The following is an 18544-nucleotide window of genomic DNA, read 5'->3' on the forward strand; positions in this document are numbered from 1 at the left end:
AGGAAGGAAGGAAGGAAGGAAGGAAGGAAGGAAGGAAAGAAGGAAGGAAGGAAGGGAGGGAGGGAGGGAGGGAGGAGGGGGAAGAAAAGAAGGAAGAAAGGAAGGAAGAAAGGAAGGAAGGATAGAGGGAAGGAAGGAAGGAGGAAAGGAAGGAGGGAAAGAGGAAGGGAATGAGGAAGGGAATGAGGAAAAGAAGGAGAGAGGGAATGAGGAAAAGAAAGAAGGAAGGGAAGAAGAAAGGAAGGGAGGGAGGAAAAGAAAGAAGGAAGAGAGGGAAGTAGAGAAGGAGGGAAATTAGTCCCAAGTAAATTCAAAACCCAACAGGTCAAAGAACATTAAGTCTTAAGGCTTGAGAATGATCTTATTTGATTCAGTGTCTCACCCTCCAGACATACTGGGGCAGAGATTTGACCTCAGAGTTTCTAGGTGACCCTGTGTTCATGGCTTTGCTGGGTGCAGCCCACACAGCATCTCTCCCATGTTGAAGTCACATACCTGTGCCTCTCCCAGGCTGGAGTTACACACAGGTAGCTCTACTGGTCTGCGGTCTTGGATGGCAGTCCTGCCCCCATGGCTCCACTGGGCATTCATTTCCTTAGTGGGGGCTCTCTGCAGTGGCTTCGCCCCATGAAAGTTTTCTGCTTGGTCCCCAAGACTCTGTGGAACATCCTTTAAATCTAGGTGGAGGTAGCCACACCCCCACACTTCTTGCATTTTGCACACCTGCAGAGTTGGCCCCATATACTGCCACCAAGGCACAAAAACATTTCAAAATACTTAGAGATGAATGAAAATGAAAACACAACATACCAAAACTGTGGGATGCAGTGAAGGCAATGCTCAGAGGGAAATTTATAGATGTAAATGCCTACATTAAAAAAGACGAAAGAACACAAATCAATAACCTAACATTGCACTTTGAGAAACTAGAAAAGGAATACCAAACTAAAAGCAATGCTGGTACAAGGAAGCAAATAAAGATTAAGTGAAGGTAGATAACACTTAGACATTTTGTATAAAAACAATAGCGAGATTAATGAAACCAAAACTGAATTCTTTGAAAAGATCAACAAAACTGACAAACCTTTAACCAGACTGACAAAGAAAAAAAGAGAAAAGATGCAAATAACTAAAATCAGAAATGAAAGTGGGGTCATTACCACCAAGCTTACATAAATAAAAAGGTTTATGAGAGCGTATTATGACAATTGTATGGTGACAGTATAATAACCTAGATGAAATAGGGAAATTCCTAGAAACACAAATTACCTAAAATCACTCAAGAAGAAATATCAACAGGCCTATGACATGTAGAGATTGAATCATTAATTTTAAAAAAACAGTCCATGTGTCTCTGTGTCTGTTTCTATGCTGGTGCCATGCCATTTTGCTTACTGTATCTCTGTAGTATAATTTGAAGTCATGTAATATGATTCCTCCAGTTTTGTTCTTTTTGCTTAGGATAGCTTTGGCTATTTTGGGTCTTTTGTGGTTCCATATAAATTTTAGGATCTTTTTTTCTATTTCTGTGAAGAATATCATTGGTATTTGAATAGGAATTCTGTTGAATTGAATCTGTAGATGGCTTTGGGGAATATGGACATTTTAACTGTATTGATTCTTCCAATTCATGAACATGGAATAATTTTCCATTTTTTTGTTGTTGTCCTGTTCAGTTCCCTTCATCATTGTCTCATAGTTTGCATTATAGAGATCTTTCACTTCTTTGGTTAATTCCTAGGTGTTTAATTTTATGTGTGGCTGATGTAAATGGGATTATTTTTTGGCTATCTTTTTCAGCTTGTTCATTGTTGGCATATAGAAATGTTACAGATTTTTGTATGTTGATTTTGTATCCTGCAGCTTTACTGAATTTATCACTTCTAGTAGTTTTGGGTGGAGTCTTTAGGTTTTTGCAAATCTAAGATCATATTATCCACAAGCAAGATAATTTGACTTTCTCCTTTCTAGTTTGGATGTCCTTTATTTATTTGTCTTGTCTAATTGCTCTAGCTAGGACTTTCAGTACTGTGTTGAATAACAGTGGTGAAAGTGGGCATGTTTGTCGTCATGCTTTGAATCTTAGAGGAAAGGCTTTCAGTTTTTCCTCATTCAGCATTATACTAGCTGTGGGTCTGTCATATATGGCTTTTATTATGTTAAGGTATGTTTCTTCTATCTCAAGTTTTTTGAGGGTTTTCATCATGAAGGGATTTGAACTTTATCAAATGCTTTTTCAGCATCAGCTGAAATGATCTTATGGTTTTTGTCCTTTAGTCTACTGTTAGGATGTATCACATTAATTGATTTGCATATGTTAAACCATTCTTGCATCCCAGGGATAAATTCCACATGGTCATGGTGAATGATCTTTTTAATGTATTGTTGAATTCCATTTGCTAATATTTTGTTATATATATTTGTTGTTGTTGAGGATTTTTGCATCAGTATTAATCAACTATATTGGCCTGTAGTTTTCTTTTTTTATGTGTCTTTGTCTGATTTTGATATCAGGGTAATAATGGCCTTGTAGAATGAATTTGGAGGAGGAAAGGAAGGAGAGAGGGAAGGAGAGAAAGAAGGAAGGGAGGGAGAATGAATTTGGATGGCCTTGTAGAATGAATTTGGATATATTTTCTTCTCTATTTTTCAGAATAGTTTGAATAGGGTTGGTATTAGTTCTTCTTTAAATGTTTGGTAGAACTTAGCAGTGAAGACATCACATCCTGGGATGTTCCTTGCTGGGAGAATTTTTATTATGGCTTGATCTCATTACTTGTTATTAGAGTGTTCAGATTTTGGATTTCTTTGTGGTTCAATCTTGGTAGGTTGTATGTGTCTAGAAATTTGTCTATTCCTTCCAGATTTGCCAATGTATTACCATATTGTTGCTCATAGTAGCCACTAATGATCCTTTGAATCTCTTTGGTATCAGTTGTCATGTCTTCTTTTTCATCTCTGATTGTATTTATTTGGACCTTTTCTCTTTTATTCTTAGTTACTCTTGCTAAAGGCTTGTTGATTATGTTTAACTTTTCAAAAAAACAACTTTTTGTTTCATTGATCTTTTGTATTTTCTTCATTTCAATTTCATTTATTTCTGCTCTAATATTTATTATTTATTTTCTTCTACTAATTTTGGGTTTGATTTGCTCTTGCTTTTCTAACTCTTTAAGATGCATTGTTAGGTTGTTTGAAGTTTTTCTTTTTTGGTGTGGCACTTATAGTGATAAGCTTCACTCTTAGTACTGCTTTTGCTATATCCCATAGGTTGTGGTATGTTGTGTTTCCATTATAATTTTTTTTCAAGATTTTTTTTTTTTTTTTGAGATGGAGTTTTGCTCTTGTAGTCCAGGCTGGAATGCAATGGTGTGAACCCGGCTCACCACAACCTCTGCCTCCTGGGCTCAAGGGATTCTCCTGCCTCAGCCTCCCAAGTAGCTGGGATTACAGGCATGCACCATCATGCCCAGTTAATTTTTGCATTTTTAGTAGAGATGGAGTTTCTCTATGTTGGTCAGGGTGGTCTCGAACTCCTGACCTCAGGTAATCTGCCTGCCTCAGCCTCCCAAAGTGCTGGGATTACAGACATGAGCCACTGCGCCCAGCCAGGAAATTTTTTAATTTTCTTCTTAATCTCTTCATTGACCCATGATCACTCAGAAGCATATTGTTCAATTTCAAAGTATCCATTTTCCAAAATTCTTGTTATGAATTTCTAATTTTATTCCATTGTTGTCAGAGCTTCGCTATTATTTCCATTTTTTGAATGTTGTAAAGACTTCTTTTGTGACGTAACATGTGGTCTGTCCTTAAGAATGATCCATGTGCTGAGGAAAGAATGTGTATTCTGTAGCCATTGGATGAAATGTTCTGTAAATATCTATTAGATCCATCTGTTTTATAATGTAGACTAAATCCGATGTTTCTTTGTTGATTTTCTGTCTAAAAGATCTGTCCAATGCTAAAAGTGTTGAAGTCTCCAGTTACTGTTGTATTGGAGTCCATCCTTCTGTTTAGCTCTAATAATGCTTTGTACATCTGGGTACTCCAGTGTTGCATGCATATATATTTAAACTTATTATATCCTCCTGCTGAATGGACCCTTTTATTATCATATAGTCACCTTCTTTGTCTCTTCTTATAGTTTTGTCTTAAAATCTATTTTATCTGGTATAAGTATAGCCACTCCTGCTCTTTTTGGTTTCTTACTGGCATGGAATATCTTTTTCTATCCCTTATTTTCAGTCTGTGTGTGTCTTTATGGGTGAATTGTATTTCTTGTAGGCAACAGAATCAATTAGTCTTTTTTTTGACTGGGGCTAGGGGTGTCCATTCAGTAACAGTAGGTGTTTTGGTTGGAGAGTTTAGTTCATTTACATTCAATGTTATTACCGATAAGTAAAGACTTACTCCTGCCATTTTGTTATTTGTTTTCTGGCTCTATTGTGGTCTTCTCTTTCTTCTTTTCTTCCTTCCTATCTTCCTTTTAGTGAAGGTGATTTTTTGTGGTCATATGATTTAGTTTGTTTTTTATTTTTGTGTATTCATTGTATGATTGTTTTTGTTTGAGGTTTTCCATGAGGCTTGCAAATACTATCTTATAAGCCATTATTTTAACCTGATAACTACTTAACACTTTTGCATAAGCAAACAAAGAAGCAAAAATAAAACAAATAATGACTCTACACCTTAACTTCATCTCCCTGCTTTTAAACTTTTGTTGTTTCTATTTATATCTTGTTGTACTATGTCTTGAAAAGTTGTAGTTATCATTTTCGATTGGTCATTGTTTAGTTTTTCTACTTAAGAAAAGAGCAGTTTACACACCACAGTCACACTGTTATAATAGTCTCTTTTTCTGTGTACTTACTGTTACCAGTGAGTTTTCTAACTTCAGATGATTTCTTATTCTTCATTAACATCCTTTTCTTCTTGTAGCAAAAAATCAGAAACAACCTAAACATTCATCTACAGGAGAATGGATCAATTCATGTTGGAATAACATTATAATAGAATAATAAACAGTAGTTTAAATGAATGAAGAAGATCTTCATGTTTCAACATGGGCAAATGGCTTTTTTAAAAAGCAGAGAAAATTGAATATAAAATGCAAGTGGCAAAGGAAGCACATTATAATATAACATATCTAAATTTTAAAATTATGCAAAACTACTTCACATATGCATGTACAATGTGCATGGGAATTATAAAGACTGTATTTAAGACAGTGGTTCACATGAGAAAAAAAACATACTGCTGAGTAGTATGAAATACCTTAAATGTGAGGGAAAGTAATAAGGAGATAGATGAATATAAGGTACTCATTTGGCCTTCCCATTATTCACTACTAATTTCATTGTGAATCCTGCAACCTCTCTAATACATAGATTCCATCTGATTTTTGGAAAACAGATGTATCGTTATTTAACCAGATAATCAACCATATTGTTGAGAAATGTATCCCATACTCTCTTAGAGTTTATAAACTTAGTGGGGAAGATGTAATTACATGCCAAAAAAGTCAAGGAAAAGATGAGCTATCTATATGAGGAATTTAGTCAACTGTTGTCTGATATCTGTCTGAGATTAAATGACAACATATAAATGAAATGTTTTGTATGATGCCTGGTACCAAAATAAAAGCTCTCAATAAACGTTAGCTATCATTATCGTTATTAGGAATAATATTGAGAGATTACTTTTTAATCCTATGTATTGGTCAAAATATGTCAATGATTGACCCAAGTTTGCATCCACTGATCAGTTAATTGGTTTAAAGGAAAGGATCCTAATTTTAATTCCATGGTCAATTTCATTTACATATTGATTCAACAAATTTTTTCTCTTTATGTAGAAAAATATAATCATGAATGGGCTTTAGCACATCCTCCTAAATCCTAATGCACAGTTTATGAAAATGCATACGTGTACTTTGTGGAAATAAAAGATCCATAGCTTTTTTCAACTTCCCAATGTGTATGCGTCTGAAAAAAAAAAACAACAATAGAGATTTTGTTTTAGAGTCTCTACATTTTCCTCACAGCCTGTGTCTTTCTGATTAGGGAAGGTTGATATAAAAAACCTGAAGACCGTTCTAGACAACATGGGAATCAAGCTCACAGATAAAGAACTTGAAGATCTGACACAAAGCCTGCCAGTCGGTGGTGAGCATGCTAGATATCACTGGTTTTTGGGTTTTGTGTTCTGTGTGCTTTTAGCATTAGAAGGAAAGGGAAAAAAGAACTTTTCATAATGCAAATGGCAAGATTAAATAAGACAGTCAGAGTAACAAAGTAGGGAAGGTAGTATTCTGAATACTAGCGGCATGGTCAATACAAGAGCCTTCCAAATTCTGAGGACAAGAAAGCTGACCCGTAGGAAAAAGCCACTTTTGAATTCCATCTTTCCATTATCAAATATAAGATTTGCTGTTTTATGGGTTATAAAGTCAAATTTACATTTTCTAAATAAGTTTATTTTCAATATTTATAATTGTTTCTTCATCTTCGTAACATATTCTGAGTAAATATTTATCAAATGACTAAAGTGCTTAACAAAATGCCCAGTATACTTCCTAAGTGCTGCTACTAGGTGTTATAATCATAGGAGGGAGGAGAGTGTTCTTGTGATATAACATGTTATGAGCTTCAAATTATGCCTTTGTGTTATAGCTGATAATAAAGTGGCTCTGAAAGCATTGGAGGATGAAGTGAAAGCTTTTACTGGTAAGAATTTGTTACACATGATTTGCAATAAATGATGATTTACACTAAAATTTTTAATAGTATTTTTCTAATATTCTATTTGTGGCTTATCAATTCACATATTTTCAATATTTTGATAAAATATCTGCCTTTACTAACAGATTAACATTATCTGCGTTTTATCAGTCAAAACGAAAGAACTATTTCTTGATAACATCTTACATTCATTAGTACTGTTTTCCAATAAAATGGTTTCACCAGTATCTATAGACCCAAATAACTAGATGGACACAGTGAAAACAGGGTGAAGCATTAAAAGGATCAAAGTAATGAGTTCATTGCAAGCATCTAACCACCTAGTTTTACAAACATGAAATATGTCATACTTGTTTTTTGACTTTTGTTTTTAATTATACTTTAAGTTCTAGGGTACATGTGCACAACGTGCAGGTTTGTTACATATGTATACATGTGCCGTGTTGGTTTGCTGCACCCATTAACTCGTCATTTCCATTAGGTATTTCTCCTAATGCTATCCCTCCCCCATTCCCCCACATCACGACTGGCCCCGGGGTGTGATGGGCCCCGGGGTGTGATGTTCCCCGCCCTGTGTCCAAGTGTTCTCATTGTTCAGTTCCCACCGATGAGTGAGAACACGCGGTGTTTGGTTTTCTGTCCTTGCCATAGTTTGCTCAGAATGATGGATTCCAGCTTCATCCGTGTTGCTACAAAGGACACCAACTCATCCTTTTTTTATGGCTGCATAGTATTCCATGGTGTACATGTGCCACATTTTCTTAATCCAGTCTATCACTGATGGACATTGGGGTTGGTTCCAAGTCTTTGCTATTGTGAATAGTGCCGCCATAAACATACGTGTGCGTGTGTCTTTATAGTAGCATGATATATAATCCTTTGGGTATATACCCAGTAATAGGATTGCTGGGTCAAATGGTATTTCTCGTTCTGGATCCTTGAGGAATCGCCACACTGCCTTCCACAATGGTGGAACTAGTTTACACTCCCGCCAACAGTGTAAAAGCCTTCCTATTTCTCCACATCCTCGCCAGCACCCGCCGTTTCCTGACTTTTTAATGATCGCCATTCTAACTGGTGTGAGATGCTATCTCATTGTGCTTTTGCTTTGCATTTCTCTGATGACCAGTGGTGATGAGCATTTTTTCACGTGTCTGTTGGCTGCATTAATTAACTTTTCTTTTGAAAAGTATCTGTTCATATCCTTTGCCCACTTTTTGATGGGGTTGTTTGATTTTTTCTTGTAAATTTGTTTAAGTTCTTTGTAGATTCTGGATATTAGCCCTCTGTCAGATGGGTAGATTGCAAAAATTGTCTCCCATTCTGTAGGTTGCCTGTTCACTCTGATGGTAGTTTCCTTTGCTGTGCAGAAACTCTTTAGTGTAATTAGACCCCGTTTGTCTATTTTGGCTTTTGTTGCCATTGCTTTTGGTGTTTTAGTCATGAAGTCCTTGCCCATGCCTATGTCCTGACTGGTATTGGCTAGGTTTTCTTCTAGGGTTTTTATGCTTTTAGCTCTAACATTTAAGTCTTTAATCCACCTTGAATTAATTTTTGTATAAGGCATAAGGAAGGGATCCCGTTTCAGCTTTCTACATATGGCTAGCCAGTTTTCCCGGCACCATTTATTAAATAGGGAATCCTTTCCCCGTTTCTTGTTTTTGTCAGGTCTGTCAAAGATGAGATGGTTGTAGATGTGTGGTGTTTTTCCTGAGGCCTCTGTTCTGTTCCATTGGTCTATATCTCTGTTTTGGTACCAGTACCATGCTGTTTTGGTTACTGTAGCCTTGTGGTGTAGTTTGAAGTCAGGTAGCATGATGCCTCCCGCTTTGTTCTTTTTGCTTAGGATTGTCTTGGCAATGCGGGCTCTTTTTTGGTTCCATATGAACTTTAAGGTAGCTTTTCCCAATTCCGTGAAGAACGTCATCGGCAGCTTGCTGGGATGCCATTGAATCTATAAATTACCTTGGGCAGTATGGCCATTTTCACGATATTGATTCTTCCTATCCGTGAGCATGGAGTGTTCTTCCATGTGGTTGTGTCCTCTTTTATTTTGCTGAGCAGTGCTTTGTAGTTCTCCTTGAAGAGGTCCTTCACATCCCTGGTAAGTTGGATGCCTAGGTATTTTATTCTCTTTGAAGCAGTTGTGAATGGGAGTTCACTCATGATTTGGCTCTCTGTTTGTCTCTTATTGGCGTATAAGAATGCTTGTGATTTTTGCACATTGATTTTGTATCCTGAGACTTTGCTGAAGTTGCTTGTCAGCTTAAGGAGATTTCGGGCCGAGACGATGGGGCTTTCTAAATATACAGTCATGTCATCTGCAAACAGGGACAATTTGACATCCTTTTTTCCTAATTGATACCCTTTATTTCTTTCTCCTGCCTGATTGCCCTGGCCAGAACTTCCAACAATATGTTCAATAGGAGACACTGTGTTGAATAGGAGTGGTGAGAGAGGGCAGCCCTGTCTTGTGCCAGTTTTCATAGGGAATGCTTCCAGTTTTTGCCCATTCAGTATGATACTGGCTGTGGGTTTGTCATAAATAGCTCGTATTATTTTGAGATACGTTCTATCAATACCTAGTTTACTGAGAGTTTTTAGCATGAATGACTGTTGAATTTTGTTGAAGGCCTTTTCTCCGTCTGTTGAGATAATCATGTGTTTTTTGTGTCTGGTTCTGTTTATGTGATGGATTACGTCTACTGATTTGCGTACGTTGAACCAGCCTTGCATCCCAGGGATGAAGCCAGCTTGATCTTGGTGGTTAAGCTTTTTGATGTGCTGCTGGATTCGGTTTGCCAGCATTTTATGGAGGATTTTTGCATCGATGTTCATCAGGGCTATTGGTCTAAAATTCTCTTTTCTTGTTGTGTCTCTGCCAGGCTTTGGTATCAGGATGATACTGGCCTCATAAAATGAGTTAGGGAGGATTCCCTCTTTTTCTATTGATTGGAGTAGTTTCAGAAGGAATGGTACCAGCTCCTCCTCGTACCTCTGGTAGAATTTGGCTGTGAATCCGTCTGGTCCTGGACTCTTTTTGGTTGGTAGCCTATTAAAGATTGCCTCAATTTCAGAGCCTGTTATTGGTCTATTCAGTGATTCAGCTTCTTCCTGGTTTAGTCTTGGGAGGGTGTATGTGTCCAGGAATTGATCCATTTCTTGTAGATTTTCTAGTTTATTTGCATAGAGGTGTTTATAGTATTCTCTGATGGTAGTTTGTATTTCTGTGGGATCGGTGGTGATATCCCCTTTATCATGTGTTACTGCGTCTAGTTGGTTCTTCTCTCTTTTCTTCTTTATTAGTCTTGCTAGCGTTCTATCAATTTTGTTGATCTCTTCAGAAAACCAGCTCCTGGATTCATCGATTTTTTTGAAGGGTTTTTTGTGTCTCTATCTCCTTCGGTTCTGCTCTGATCTTAGTTATTTCTTGCCTTCTGCTAGCTTTTGAATGTGTTTGCTGTTGCTTCTCTAGGTCTTTTCATTGTGATGGTAGGGTGTCGAGTTCAGATCTTTCCTGCTTTCTGTGGTGGGCATTTAGTGCTATAAATTTCCCTCTACACACTGCTTTAAATGTGTCCCAGAGATTCTGGTACGTTGCGTCTTTGTTCTCATTGGTTTCGAAGAACATCTTTATTTCTGCCTTCATTTCGTTATTTACCCAGTAGTCATCCAGGAGCAGGTTGTTCAGTTTCCATGTAGTTGTGTGGTGTTGAGTGAGTTTCTTAATCCAGAGTTCTAATTTGATGGCACTGTGGTCTGAGAGACAGTTTGTTGTGATTTCTGTTCTTTTACATTTGCTGAGGAGTGCTTGACTTCCAACGATGTGGTCAATTTTGGAGTAAGTGCGATGAATGCTGCTGAGAAGAATGTAAGTTCTGTTGATTTGGTTTGGAGAGTTCTGTAGACGTCTATGAGGTCTGCTTGGTGCAGAGATGAGTTCAAGTCCCGGATATCCTTGTTACCCTTGTGTCTCCATATACTGGGATATATTACATAATATACCATTTAACAGGGGTGATTGTAGATGAAATTTTTCTGTTTTAAACATGTCTGGACGCTGGGCGTGGTGACTCCTGTCTGTAATCCCAGCACTTTGGAAGTCCGAGGTAAGTGGATCACTTGAGGTCAGGAGTTTGAGACCAGCCTGGTCAACAAGATGAAACCCCATCTCTTCTAAAAATACAAAAATTAGCCGGGTGTGGTGGTGGGCACGTGTAATCCCAGCTATTCAAGAGGCTGAGGCAGGAGAATTGCTTGAACCCAGAAGATGGAGGTTGCAGTGGGCCGAGATCACGTCACTGCTCTCCACCCTGGGCAACAGAGCAAGACTCCGTCTGGAAAAACAAAAAAACATGTCAGGAGGCTGGATGCCGTGGCTCACGCCTGTAATCCCGGCACTTTGGGAGGCCAGGAGTTGAAGACCACTTTGGGCAACATAGCAAGACCCCATCTTTACAAAAAGGAAAAGTAAAAAATAAACAGGTTGGTATCCTGGGCCATGGAGTGGCAGTGGGCATCTTTTGCCTGTGATCAGTCACGTGATCCCAGCAGCACTCACGTCCTGTTCCCAGTACCCTCGTGTCATTGGTCCAAGGATGAGCATGTGACTCCTCACTGCCAGTCAGAGCCTCCCTGGGAGGGTAAGGGGGCCCTCTGGTGCTGTTTTCCAGCACAGCCGGCAGATCCTCCTTTGGGACTTAGGCGAGGGGGCATAGGACTCCTCCCCGCTTGTGCTTGCGGGCGAGGATCAGCCTCCGGGATTCTGCGGAGAGACTCTCAAGGGGCACCAGCTGGAACGGGTTCTGTGTCTGCAGGGAACCATCTGGTGCTCTCTGCATTCATAGCCCCCTACCGCGAGTTTTCTCCTCTGTGTCTTTGTGGCTTAGCCCAGTGTTCACAGAAGGGGCGGGGGTGGAGGGCTCAAACGCTCTCGTCCACGTTTGCTTTTCGAAAAACAGCAGGACACAAAATTCTATAAACACGAAATGACGGTACCTGGTACGTGACCCGAATGCAACTCAGAAGGGTGCCAGTAAGTTAGGGGATTGGCCTTTGGAAGGCGTCCTTCTTTTGAGAAAGTGTAATATTTCAGGCCGGGCGCGGTGCCTCACGCCTGTAATCCCACCACTTTGGGAGGCTGAGGGGGGCGGATCAGGAGGTCAGGAGATGGAGACCATCCTGGCTAAGTCGGTGAAACTCCGTCTCTACTAAAAGTACAAAAAAAATTAGCCGGGCACGGTGGTGGGTGCCTGTAGTCCCAGCTTCTTGGGAGGCTGAGGCAGGAGAATCATTTGAACCCAGGAGGCAGAGGTTGCAGTGAGCCGAGATCACAGAAGTGCACTCCAACCTGGGTGACGGAGTGAGACTCCCTCTCTGGAGAAGAAAGAAAAGAAGGACGGAGGGAGGGAGAGAGAGAGAGAGAAATAAATGCCTGCAAGTTACTATAAATCGTTGGAAAAAATTTCACAACTCCATAATGATTGTAGTTTACTTGAAATATGAGGAATAAAAAGCAGGTTAAATAATACCACAAAGAAAAAAATCACACAAATTCAGAATGAGGGATTCTACAGGAAAACCGGCCTACTCTTTTAAAAAAGTTGGTGTTCAATGTTAAAAAAAAAAAAAAAAAAAAAAAAAGTGGGGAGACTTTTTTCTCTCTCTCTCTCTCTCTCGACAGAGTCTCGCTCTGTTGCCCTGGCTGGAGTGCGGTGGTGCAATCTCGGCTCACTGCAACCTCCGCCTCCCGGGTTCAGGTGCTTCTTCTGCCTCAGCCTCCCAAGTAGCTGAGACTACAGGTGTGCACCACCATGACTAGCTAATTTTTGTATTTTTACTAGAGACGGGGTTTCACTACGTTGGCCAGGCTGGTCTCGAACTCCTAACCTCAAGTGATCCGCCCACATCGGCCTACCAAATTGATGGGATTACAGCAGTGAGCCACTGCACCCAGCTAACTTTTAGATTTAAAGAGACAAAGAGAATAACTAAATGCAATGTGAACTTTTGACAGAAACAGCTGTAATAGATGTTTGGGGGACAATTAACAAAAATATTTTTAAATATGAACTGGATGTAACATGACACTAAGGGATTATTGTTAATTCTCTTAGGTGTGACCATGCTATGTATTTATCAACAATGTCGCATAAGAGAATATCCTTATTCTTAGAAGATTCATGGCATGCTGCAGTGTTTAGGGATAATAAGTTACGATGTCCACCATTTACAGTCAAAATACGTTGAGGAAAGAAAAACATATTTATGTATACACTCACACATACATACGGAAAGACAGTATGAGAGAGAAAAAGTAAACTAGGGCGAAATGTTAACTATTATTTCATGTAAGTGGTGATGGTTCGTTGTACTGTTCTTTCAATGTTTCTGCATGTTTGGCACTTTCTATTATAAAGTGTTGGGGAAAAAAACATAGTGCTGAGTAGTATGAAATACCTTAAATGTCAGGGAAAGTAATAAGGAGATAGATGAATATAAGGTACTCATTTGGCCTTCCCATTATTCACTACTAATTTCATTGTGAATCCTGCAACCTCTCTAATACATAGATTCCATCTGATTTTTGGAAAACAGATGTATCGTTGTTTAACCAGATAATCAACCATATTGTTGAGAAATGTATCCCATACTCTCTTAGAGTTTATAAACTTAGTGGGGAAGATGTAATTACATGCCAAAAAAGTCAAGGAAAAGATGAGCTATCTATATGAGGAATTTAGTCAACTGTTGTCTGATATCTGTCTGAGATTAAATGACAACATATAAATGAAATGTTTTGTATGATGCCTGGTACCAAAATAAAAGCTCTCAATAAACGTTAGCTATCATTATCGTTATTAGGAATAATATTGAGAGATTACTTTTTAATCCTATGTATTGGTCAAAATATGTCAATGATTGACTCAAGTTTGCATCCACTGATCAGTTAATTGGTTTAAAGGAAAGGATCCTAATTTTAATTCCATGGTCAATTTCATTTATATATTGATTCAACGAATTTTTTCTCTTTATGTAGAAAAATATAATCATGAATGGGCTTTAGCACATCCTCCTAAATCCTAATGCACAGTTTATGAAAATGCGTGCGTGTACTTTGTGGAAATAAAAGATCCATAGCTTTTCTCAACTTCCCAATGTGTATGCGTCTGAAAAAAAAAAAACAACAATAGAGATTTTGTTTTAGAGTCTCTACATTTTCCTCACAGCCTGTGTCTTTCTGATTAGGGAAGGTTGATATAAAAAACCTGAAGACCGTTCTAGACAACATGGGAATCAAGCTCACAGATAAAGAACTTGAAGATCTGACACAAAGCCTGCCAGTCGGTGGTGAGCATGCTAGATATCACTGGTTTTTGGGTTTTGTGTTCTGTGTGCTTTTAGCATTAGAAGGAAAGGGAAAAAAGAACTTTTCATAATGCAAATGGCAGGATTAAATAAGACAGTCAGAGTAACAAAGTAGGGAAGGTAGTATTCTGAATACTAGCGGCATGGTCAATACAAGAGCCTTCCAAATTCTGAGGACAAGAAAGCTGACCCCTAGGAAAAAGCCACTTTTGAATTCCATCTTTCCATTATCAAATATAAGATTGCTGTTTTATGGGTTATAAAGTCAAATTTACATTTTCTAAATAAGTTTATTTTCAATATTTATAATTGTTTCTTCATCTTCGTAACATATTCTGAGTAAATATTTATCAAATGACTAAAGTGCTTAACAAAATGCCCAGTATACTTCCTAAGTGCTGCTACTAGGTGTTATAATCATAGGAGGGAGGAGAGTGTTCTTGTGATATAACATGTTATGAGCTTCAAATTATGCCTTTGTGTTATAGCTGATAATAAAGTGGCTCTGAAAGCATTGGAGGATGAAGTGAAAGCTTTTACTGGTAAGAATTTGTTACACATGATTTGCAATAAATGATGATTTACACTAAAATTTTTAATAGTATTTTTCTAATATTCTATTTGTGGCTTATCAATTCACATATTTTCAATATTTTGATAAAATATCTGCCTTTACTAACAGATTAACATTATCTGCGTTTTATCAGTCAAAACGAAAGAACTATTTCTTGATAACATCTTACATTCATTAGTACTGTTTTCCAATAAAATGGTTTCACCAGTATCTATAGACCCAAATAACTAGATGGACACAGTGAAAACAGGGTGAAGCATTAAAAGGATCAAAGTAATGAGTTCATTGCAAGCATCTAACCACCTAGTTTTACAAACATGAAATATGTCATACTTGTTTTTTGACTTTTGTTTTTAATTATACTTTAAGTTCTAGGGTACATGTGCACAACGTGCAGGTTTGTTACATATGTATACATGTGCCGTGTTGGTTTGCTGCACCCATTAACTCGTCATTTCCATTAGGTATTTCTCCTAATGCTATCCCTCCCCCATTCCCCCACATCACGACTGGCCCCGGGGTGTGATGGGCCCCGGGGTGTGATGTTCCCCGCCCTGTGTCCAAGTGTTCTCATTGTTCAGTTCCCACCGATGAGTGAGAACACGCGGTGTTTGGTTTTCTGTCCTTGCCATAGTTTGCTCAGAATGATGGATTCCAGCTTCATCCGTGTTGCTACAAAGGACACCAACTCATCCTTTTTTTATGGCTGCATAGTATTCCATGGTGTACATGTGCCACATTTTCTTAATCCAGTCTATCACTGATGGACATTGGGGTTGGTTCCAAGTCTTTGCTATTGTGAATAGTGCCGCCATAAACATACGTGTGCGTGTGTCTTTATAGTAGCATGATATATAATCCTTTGGGTATATACCCAGTAATAGGATTGCTGGGTCAAATGGTATTTCTCGTTCTGGATCCTTGAGGAATCGCCACACTGCCTTCCACAATGGTGGAACTAGTTTACACTCCCGCCAACAGTGTAAAAGCCTTCCTATTTCTCCACATCCTCGCCAGCACCCGCCGTTTCCTGACTTTTTAATGATCGCCATTCTAACTGGTGTGAGATGCTATCTCATTGTGCTTTTGCTTTGCATTTCTCTGATGACCAGTGGTGATAAGCATTTTTTCACATGTCTGTTGGCTGCATTAATTAACTTTTCTTTTGAAAAGTATCTGTTCATATCCTTTGCCCACTTTTTGATGGGGTTGTTTGATTTTTTCTTGTAAATTTGTTTAAGTTCTTTGTAGATTCTGGATATTAGCCCTCTGTCAGATGGGTAGATTGCAAAAATTGTCTCCCATTCTGTAGGTTGCCTGTTCACTCTGATGGTAGTTTCCTTTGCTGTGCAGAAACTCTTTAGTGTAATTAGACCCCGTTTGTCTATTTTGGCTTTTGTTGCCATTGCTTTTGGTGTTTTAGTCATGAAGTCCTTGCCCATGCCTATGTCCTGACTGGTATTGGCTAGGTTTTCTTCTAGGGTTTTTATGCTTTTAGCTCTAACATTTAAGTCTTTAATCCACCTTGAATTAATTTTTGTATAAGGCATAAGGAAGGGATCCCGTTTCAGCTTTCTACATATGGCTAGCCAGTTTTCCCGGCACCATTTATTAAATAGGGAATCCTTTCCCCGTTTCTTGTTTTTGTCAGGTCTGTCAAAGATGAGATGGTTGTAGATGTGTGGTGTTTTTCCTGAGGCCTCTGTTCTGTTCCATTGGTCTATATCTCTGTTTTGGTACCAGTACCATGCTGTTTTGGTTACTGTAGCCTTGTGGTGTAGTTTGAAGTCAGGTAGCATGATGCCTCCCGCTTTGTTCTTTTTGCTTAGGATTGTCTTGGCAATGCGGGCTCTTTTTTGGTTCCATATGAACTTTAAGGTAGCTTTTCCCAATTCCGTGAAGAACGTCATCGGCAGCTTGCTGGGATGCCATTGAATCTATAAATTACCTTGGGCAGTATGGCCATTTTCACGATATTGATTCTTCCTATCCGTGAGCATGGAGTGTTCTTCCATGTGGTTGTGTCCTCTTTTATTTTGCTGAGCAGTGCTTTGTAGTTCTCCTTGAAGAGGTCCTTCACATCCCTGGTAAGTTGGATGCCTAGGTATTTTATTCTCTTTGAAGCAGTTGTGAATGGGAGTTCACTCATGATTTGGCTCTCTGTTTGTCTCTTATTGGCGTATAAGAATGCTTGTGATTTTTGCACATTGATTTTGTATCCTGAGACTTTGCTGAAGTTGCTTGTCAGCTTAAGGAGATTTCGGGCCGAGACGATGGGGCTTTCTAAATATACAGTCATGTCATCTGCAAACAGGGACAATTTGACATCCTTTTTTCCTAATTGATACCCTTTATTTCTTTCTCCTGCCTGATTGCCCTGGCCAGAACTTCCAACAATATGTTCAATAGGAGACACTGTGTTGAATAGGAGTGGTGAGAGAGGGCAGCCCTGTCTTGTGCCAGTTTTCATAGGGAATGCTTCCAGTTTTTGCCCATTCAGTATGATACTGGCTGTGGGTTTGTCATAAATAGCTCGTATTATTTTGAGATACGTTCTATCAATACCTAGTTTACTGAGAGTTTTTAGCATGAATGACTGTTGAATTTTGTTGAAGGCCTTTTCTCCGTCTGTTGAGATAATCATGTGTTTTTTGTGTCTGGTTCTGTTTATGTGATGGATTACGTCTACTGATTTGCGTACGTTGAACCAGCCTTGCATCCCAGGGATGAAGCCAGCTTGATCTTGGTGGTTAAGCTTTTTGATGTGCTGCTGGATTCGGTTTGCCAGCATTTTATGGAGGATTTTTGCATCGATGTTCATCAGGGCTATTGGTCTAAAATTCTCTTTTCTTGTTGTGTCTCTGCCAGGCTTTGGTATCAGGATGATACTGGCCTCATAAAATGAGTTAGGGAGGATTCCCTCTTTTTCTATTGATTGGAGTAGTTTCAGAAGGAATGGTACCAGCTCCTCCTCGTACCTCTGGTAGAATTTGGCTGTGAATCCGTCTGGTCCTGGACTCTTTTTGGTTGGTAGCCTATTAAAGATTGCCTCAATTTCAGAGCCTGTTATTGGTCTATTCAGTGATTCAGCTTCTTCCTGGTTTAGTCTTGGGAGGGTGTATGTGTCCAGGAATTGATCCATTTCTTGTAGATTTTCTAGTTTATTTGCATAGAGGTGTTTATAGTATTCTCTGATGGTAGTTTGTATTTCTGTGGGATCGGTGGTGATATCCCCTTTATCATGTGTTACTGCGTCTAGTTGGTTCTTCTCTCTTTTCTTCTTTATTAGTCTTGCTAGCGTTCTATCAATTTTGTTGATCTCTTCAGAAAACCAGCTCCTGGATTCATCGATTTTTTTGAAGGGTTTTTTGTGTCTCTATCTCCTTCGGTTCTGCTCTGATCTTAGTTATTTCTTGCCTTCTGCTAGCTTTTGAATGTGTTTGCTGTTGCTTCTCTAGGTCTTTTCATTGTGATGGTAGGGTGTCGAGTTCAGATCTTTCCTGCTTTCTGTGGTGGGCATTTAGTGCTATAAATTTCCCTCTACACACTGCTTTAAATGTGTCCCAGAGATTCTGGTACGTTGCGTCTTTGTTCTCATTGGTTTCGAAGAACATCTTTATTTCTGCCTTCATTTCGTTATTTACCCAGTAGTCATCCAGGAGCAGGTTGTTCAGTTTCCATGTAGTTGTGTGGTGTTGAGTGAGTTTCTTAATCCAGAGTTCTAATTTGATGGCACTGTGGTCTGAGAGACAGTTTGTTGTGATTTCTGTTCTTTTACATTTGCTGAGGAGTGCTTGACTTCCAACGATGTGGTCAATTTTGGAGTAAGTGCGATGAATGCTGCTGAGAAGAATGTAAG

At 38.8% G+C, this 18544-nt stretch overlaps 1 protein-coding gene across 1 annotated transcript in view; it reads left to right on the forward strand.

The window, feature by feature from the left end:
* The window catches only part of LOC114675868 (uncharacterized), a 154830-nt gene that overhangs the window by 35743 nt on the left and 100543 nt on the right, over nucleotides 1–18544 (forward strand). The window contains exons 8-11 of the mRNA XM_077971052.1: nucleotides 6066–6167; nucleotides 6675–6728; nucleotides 13992–14093; nucleotides 14600–14653. Coding sequence (XP_077827178.1) covers nucleotides 6066–6167; nucleotides 6675–6728; nucleotides 13992–14093; nucleotides 14600–14653 — 312 coding nt within the window. The remainder of the gene's footprint in view (nucleotides 1–6065; nucleotides 6168–6674; nucleotides 6729–13991; nucleotides 14094–14599; nucleotides 14654–18544) is intronic.

The sequence above is a fragment of the Macaca mulatta genome, chromosome 16, assembly GCF_049350105.2.
Source record: "Macaca mulatta isolate MMU2019108-1 chromosome 16, T2T-MMU8v2.0, whole genome shotgun sequence".
Lineage (NCBI taxonomy): Eukaryota > Metazoa > Chordata > Mammalia > Primates > Cercopithecidae > Macaca > Macaca mulatta.